The following is a 7,865-nucleotide window of genomic DNA, read 5'->3' on the forward strand; positions in this document are numbered from 1 at the left end:
TTAATCAGTGGAGCCATATAAACGTGCTAACTCAAAGAGATGGAACTCAGTGCAGCTGTGAGTGACGTTTTGAAGAGGAGCAAGCTTGCTAGAGAGGAACGTCCTGGGAGAAAGCCATTTTGAAACCAGAACTTTGGAGCAGACGCCAGCCACATGCCTTCCCAGCTAACAGAGGTTTTCCAGACACCACTGGCCATCCTCCAGTGAAGGTACCCGATTACTGATGTGTTACCTTGGACACTTTATGGCCTTAAGACTGTAACGTGTAGCCAAATAAACCCTCTTTTTACAAAAGCCAATCCATCTCTGGTGTTTTGCATTCTGCAGCATTAGCAAACTAGAACAGTACTTATTGATATAATTTTCTTCATCATAGCTACCATTATGAGAATCTCTATTTGAATTATTTTACAAGTAAGAAATTCATGAAGTAACCATTTTTAAAATTTGTATAAAAAAGGAAACGGAGAGTCAAAAATATTTGTGAAGTTCTCCATAGTTTCCTAGCAGAGTCAGAATGTAAAATATATCTTCTTCTGAAGCCTGCACAGATTTAATTCTGCTATGCTGAGACATTATAATATCAAGCTATAAACCTACAATTGATTGGTGATTATGAAATAATAAGAGATATTCACTTTGTGTTCCAATTGTAAAATCCTGAAGCATCATCAAGCCATTTTGAAGAATCCCAAAATAAAAAGAATCATAAAGAAAGAAAGCTTTTATTCTTGAGATCAGTAGGCCAGTTTGAAAGTGACCCTGGCTCTACCTTCCTACAGTTTGCAGAGGTTCTCTATGTTATAAGTAATTACATTTGTCAGGAGAAAAAGGGAACACCAAAACAAATATATGAAGTGGATTAACATTGAGAATTAAAATGTGCAAGAATAAGCAAGTCTGAAAATGTACATCCTATGGTTTCAAGTCAAGAAGAAAAACACACAGTTTAACCAACTTCAGAAGAAAACATTCTACACTTTAGATTAGAATTAAGTAATGGTTTAGCAATTGTGCAAGGGAGCTTAATGAAGGAATTGGTTGTGAATACAACATCCATTAGTGACCTACACATCAAATGATGTCTTTCTATCTCATCTCATTCAAGTTCTGAAATATGCCCAGATTTTATGGGAAAATGTAACAGAACTTGACACAAAACTGAAAAACTGATACACTTTAATTTAGTGAATGTTATATTGTTAATAAATAAATACACTTTCCCAACAGGTAATATCTACCTATCAAGAGAGGCGAGTGATAATTTTTGAACAGAGAAAGCTAAGCATCTATATAAATTCAGGACTACTGTACATGAAGAAGCCTGAGAAACTTTTGATGGCACTGATTGAGATTTACCTCAGAGGAGAGAGAAAATGAAGACTGGAGTGGCAAATTGGCCTTAGAAATAGATGTTTCCATTCACACTAAGAAAACAGATAAAGGGGAAATATGAGTGAAAATATATATGAATTATTTTATGTGGAAATTCAAAATGGTTTAGGACAAAATCTCTTAGAATATTTTAAATGGTAAAACAGAGTGTGTGCTGACATTGTGTAGAGATTGGGGCAAACAGATATTTTACTCTTTAGATGGTTTGAAACCCAGATCATAATAAATAATTTTGAGTTGAAATTATGACATACTGTTGAGTAAGTTCAAGAATATTTAAATACTCAGCAATATTTAAATATTCAGCAATATGGAAAATAGTTTTGAATAGTTTTCTGAACTGCCTAGTTGTGGACATGTACGAAATTAGTGGAGAGATGTTTCAGCTCTGGATTATCATGATTTAATAGTGGATCCAAAAATTGCTGTCTTGTTGGATCCTGTAGTACTCAGAAGGCTGGAATATTGCTGTACTGGTGAATATTGAGCCCAAATGAGGAGTTATCGATTGGTGTGCTGGAAACAGCGAATCTCACGCCTTGTGCAGGAGGAAATGCTCCATGTTGCAATGCACTATCTGAGCAGACAAATCTGACATTGAATGTCCACTCTTCCACTTACATTTTCATGGCTGAATAAGTGTCCTTGACTTTTCAGTGACCTGCTCTATTTTTTAATGTTACATAATTTACTTCCCAAGTTGTGGTTTCAATGAGAATTACATTATATAAGATATGAATAGTGGAAAATATAAAAAAGATTATAAACAAATGAAAGGTGGTGTTAAGATAATTCACTTGGTTGATTATTTTTCCTAGGGTATTGAGCAAACACAGTAAAGCCAGAAAGCATTTAAGGAACTATTTTAAAATGACAGATATGTTGAAGAATCAAATGTGAAAATAACAAGTGTATATATTAAGAGTTTCTGGGAATATTTTATATATATATATATATACAGCTAGTGAAAATGTGGTCATCAGAGAAAGGAATTTTTAAAGGTTAATTTTCAAATGAAATCGTAATGAAAAGTCATAGTGGGTGAAGTGGAGATTAAAATAATTTTCTACCTTGTTGTCAGGGAATAGAATATAATGATCATAAAATGTTGATAGGCTCTGAACAGATAGTACCCTTTTATCTCCACTCAGATTCTTTTTTGATATAATATAATTATATATATTAATATTTGTGGATATAACTAATGAAACTGGGATGCATAGAATTCACCTATATTAAAACTTGTAGTATTCCAGGCAAACATTACCATCCAGTAGCTCCACTTTTTTACTAGCAAGTGATAGAAATACATGCATGCATAAGCACAAGCTCTTAAAGATTATATTATACTGCTACCCCTACCCTCGAAATAAATGTCACAAGCAGGAAGACTAAAGGAACATGAGGAAACATCATGTTATATCCTACTAACAAAAACAAACTAGCCGGAATTAAATAGGTTTGATGTGAGACTATAAATATACTTAGGCTACTTTCTTCTACATGTTGATTCTCTATGTTTTTAGGGATTATTTGTCCATCTCTTCATAACAAGTTTTCCCTAAGATGGCCAACTCCACCACAGTGACTGAATTCCTGCTTACAAGATTTTCTGATGTGTGGGAGCTCAGAGTCTTGCACGCCTTGCTCTTCCTACTGATGTACTCGGCAACCCTGATGGGGAATCTTCTCATTGTCACAGTCACCACCTTCGACTGGAACCTTCACACCCCCATGTATTTCTTCCTTAGGAATCTGTCTGTCCTGGACATGTGCTACATTTCTGTTACAATACCCAGGGCCTGTGTCTTCTTCCTGCTTGACATCAGGGTGATCTCCATGGTAGGATGTGCAGCTCAGGTCTTCTTTGTGACTTTCTTTGCTACAGTAGAGCTCCTGTTCCTCACCATCATGGCCCGTGACCGCTGTGTGGCCATCTGCCAGCCCCTCCACTACCCTGTGGTCATGAACCATCAGGTGTGTGTCCAGATGACTCTGGCCTCAGTGCTCAGTTGTGTGATCTATTCAGGATTCCACACTGGAAACACACTTCAGCTGCAATTCTGTCAGTCCAACGTGGTCCATCAGTTCTTCTGTGACATCCCCCCTCTGCTGAAGCTCTCCTGCTCTGACACCCTAATGAATGAAATTTCAGTTTTTATCTCTGTGGTGCTGATAGCTGGTGGCTGCTCTGCCTATATCACCTTGTCTTATATTCACATATTTTCTACTGTGCTCAAGTTTCCAACCAGAGAACGAGGGAAGGTCTTCTCCACCTGTGTCCCTCACATCCTCGTGGTGACTGTCTTTTTAAGTTCCGTTGCTGCCGTGTATGTGAAGCCAACCTCCTATTCACCCACAAATCAGGACATGATCACCGCTGTGTTCTATACCATAGCCCCTCCTTTCCTGAATCCTATAATCTACAGTCTTAGAAACAAGCAGATACAGGAGGCTGTGAAGAGGGTTATGAGGAGAGTGATTTATTCAGGAAAAGAAATAGGGTAGTTGTTTGAAGCCATTCCCATTTTGATGAGATGAATTTAAATATGATTCAAAATTGTGTTTCTTTTCCATTTCCAATTTCAGTGACCTGAATTTTCATCTGACAGCTGAATGCAAAGAAGAATCTGAGAAAGCTGTGGTTAGTGAAAGAATTCATGATAACTTACCTATTTTTTAATGTGGCAATATAAATTTAAAATATTTTTACTCAATGTAAATGTCAGTGTTTATAAAATGAGAATCACTGCCATGTTGAGTAAGTTTAGGATTAAGTTTACATGTTTGCAGGCATTCAATTTTCTATTCTGGGAACAAAGAGAGTTTTAATTTTTCTATTTCCACATATATTGCTTCTGATGCATCCTTTCAATAAGCTTAGAAGGTGGAATCATGAGATTACGTATTTAACTAAATTTTATTAGAAGTGTCTGTTTTATGCCCATATCCCTGTAATAACCTTTAATTAGGCACAGTTCTCTACAGTGGATGACAAAATGGTTTGCCGTATTGGATAATTTCCCAAACAGAAGCAATGTTGCAGAGAAAGTCACTAAAATATTATAGTTTCCATATCTAGATATGTAAATTGGATAAATGATTTTCACTAATTACTACCCATACTCTCACTTTTGTTAATTCTAAAATTGTTACAAGGTGCTCATGTGTCAGTTAAATGATGAAATATATGACTTTGTAAACTATCATTTAGTCTAAAAATTATGCTATGTTCCCTCTTATACTACTATATATTTATACATTATTATGTTTGTGTTGTAGAAAAACACTGTGTAGCAAGTGATGTGTAAATTATAATGTTGTTTACTAAAATGACAGCACAATACATTTAAACTGAGGTTCTTAAATGTTACTTTTTATACATCATTTGATACCTATTGTGTACAATCCAATTTGGAGACCAATTCCCTGAAAGAAATAGTCATCTTTACCATGATACTTTATAAAGTGCATCTTGAAATATGCATTCACATAATTCCCATAGCAATTTTATAGGCATAATAAAATAAAATCACAATATATAAAGCAAAATTAAAGAACTAAAAGGGGAAATGGACAAACATTACCCTAAGTAAACATTTTAACATTAGTTAACCTTCGCATTTCAACTTGGCTAGAACATGGTGTCCAGTTATCTGGTCAATGGAATACTGGCCTGATTATTACTGCGAGGATATTTCCTGGATTTAAATCATTATTAAGTAATTTGCATCTATGGTTTATTACATCTACAATCTTCAGCAATGCGATAACCTTCAGCAATGAGAGAGTTCTCATCCAATCAGCTAAAGGCTTTAAGAGGAGAACTGGAGATTTCAACCCTCAGAAGGAAAAAAATCCTCTATTTCAGCCAGCCGGCTGCTTCTGTGGAATTCATCAAAACCTTCATTGGGGTTCCCAGGTTGTGATCTGTCCTATGGAATTTGAACTTGCCCATCATCACAGTCACATAAGCAAAATTTTATTAAAAAATCAGAATATTTCCATTAGATATATTGCATTATATGTATAATCATTTCTGTTTCCCTGGAGAATACTGATTTTCATTAACCCTGATATTATTTTGCCCTGAAATCGACTTTACCTATTACTAATTTAATAATTTAACCATTCCACCTTTCTTTCAATTAGTGTCAACATTACATATTTTATTTTTATTTTCAAATATTTGTTTATATTTAAAATGCATTTTTGAAGCCCACAAAGTTGAGTCTGGTTTTTACTCTATCAGAGAATCTCTTCTTCTAAACTGTTATTTATACTATTTATATTAATTATAATTGTCGATATGTTCATGTTTAATATATCGTTTTGCTTCTTTTTTACTTATGTCTTGTTTGCTTTACTAATTTTTGGCTTTCATTTCTATTAATTATATTTTATATTTACTTATATTGTACATTTATTCTCCATTATCTTGTTAGTTGTAATTCTTTGTTTTTGATATTGGTTTTTGCTTTAGGGTACCTGGTATCCATAAGTCTCCCCTCACTTGATTTTTTTAATAATTAGAGAAGTTTTGGGTTTACAGAAAAATCATGTGAGACATACAGTGCTTGCATGTACTCCCAAATTATCAACACTTTCCCTCAGCATGATACCTTTGTTACAACTGATGAAAGAATATTAAAATTGTACTATTTACTGTAGTCCATAGTTTACATTAGGGTTTATTTTCTCCCATATACCACCCTATTATTAACACCTTGTATTAGTTTGATACATTTGTCATAGTTCATGAAAGAATATTTTTATAATTCTACTATTAACTTTAGGCCATCATTTACATTGTGTTGTACAGACTTATATTTTATCTTTTGATTCTTATTCTAGTGACAAATATAGTGCCTAAAATTTTCCCCTTTAAATACATTCACAGGTATAATTCAGTGCTGTTAATTACACATGAGGTGGTATTAACCTCCATCCATTTCCCAAAATGTACAACCAACCAAAGTAGGAATTCTGAAGAAATTAAGCATTAATTCCCAATTCCCTACTCCCAAACCAGGCTCTGGTAAGCGACATTCTAGATTCTAACTCTGAATTTATTGATCCTTCTAACTCTATGAATTTGCTGATCCTAATTATTTCATATCAGTGAGATCATACAATATTTATCCTTTTGGGTCTGGCTTAGTTCACTCAACATACTGTCTTCAAGTTTCATCCATGCTGTTGTATGAACTAGAACTCATTCCTTTTTAATGCTGAATAATGTTATTCTATGTATATCTCACATTTTATTTAACCATGCATCAGTTGATGGACACTTGGGTTGCTTCCACCTTTTGGCAATTGTGAATAATGCTGCCATGACCACCAGCGTGCAAATATCTGTTTGAGTCCCTGCTTTCACTCTTTCTAGGTATGCACTTAGTAGCCAGATTGCTGAGTCATATGGTAATTCTATGCTTAGATTTCTGAGGAACTGCCAAACTGTCTTTCAGACTGGCTGCACCATTTTACATCCAACTAACAATGAATGAGGATTCTTATTTCTCCATATCCTTTCCAACATTTGCAAATTTCTGGCTTTGCTTTTTTTTTTTTTTTTTGGTTTTGTTTTTGTTTTTTGTTTTTTTTTGTAACCATTTTAGTGGGTGTGAAATGGTGTCTCATTGTGGTTTTGATTTGCATTCCCTTAATAGCTAGTGATATTGTACATATTTTCACGAGCTTTAAAGTCATTTGTGTATCCTTTTTGGAAAAATGTCTATTCAAATCTTTTGCCCATTTTTAAACTGAAATTTTTATCTTTGTTGAATTGTAGGAGTCCTTTGTATTTTTTTGTATTTTAAGCTCTTGTCTGATATGTGGTTTCCAAATATTTTCTCCCATTGAGTAGGATATCTTTTCCATTTCCTAATAAGGTCCTTAGATGCACAAAGTTTTTAATTTTTATGAGATCCCATTTAATGATTTTTTTCTTTTGTAGCTTGAGCTTTGGGTGCAAAGTGTAAGAAACCATTGTTTAACACAAGATCCTGTAGATGCTTCTCTACATTTTCTTCTAGTTTTATAGTCTTGATCTTTGTATTCAGGTCTTTGATTCATTTTTAATTTTTGTATATAGTGTGATATAAGGGTCATCCTTCATTCTTTTAATTTTGTTAATTTTTTAAAGAGAAAAGTCTTTATTGTGATATAAAATGACCTTATAAAATGTCTACAGAAGGCTCATAATTTTTTCTTGCTATCTAAATTTATTGGGAATACTTTACTCACCATCTAGTGTTAAGATGGTGCCACCTAAAACTTGTGATAATCAGTTATAATCTATAACAAATGCATCACTGATTTTCAGCAATCCTTAGTTTAATAATAATTGGTGTAAGAATGTATAAATACATCTATATATTCTGCAATGTCCATTTAAATTCTTGTAATGTAGTGAATTTATATGTATAATTGCACATGAATGGTGCAGAACATTCACTGCTGAATTA

General features: G+C 33.8%; 1 protein-coding gene across 1 annotated transcript; it reads left to right on the top strand.

Moving 5' to 3' along the window:
* The first annotated feature begins 2,961 nt into the window (after positions 1-2,961).
* LOC119519815 (olfactory receptor 14C36-like) lies at positions 2,962-3,903 on the top strand. The gene has a single exon (XM_037817539.1). It carries the CDS (start codon positions 2,962-2,964, stop codon positions 3,901-3,903), a length of 942 nt encoding a protein of 313 aa, XP_037673467.1.
* Positions 3,904-7,865: the final 3,962 nt, after the last annotated feature.

This window comes from Choloepus didactylus, chromosome 24, assembly GCF_015220235.1.
Source record: "Choloepus didactylus isolate mChoDid1 chromosome 24, mChoDid1.pri, whole genome shotgun sequence".
In the NCBI taxonomy this organism is placed as follows: Eukaryota; Metazoa; Chordata; class Mammalia; order Pilosa; family Megalonychidae; genus Choloepus; species Choloepus didactylus.

Excerpts from the sequence above, each read along its gene's own strand:
- LOC119519815 (XM_037817539.1), top strand. The coding sequence starts at position 2,962 with ATGGCCAACTCCACCACAGTGACTGAATTCCTGCTTACAAGATTTTCT.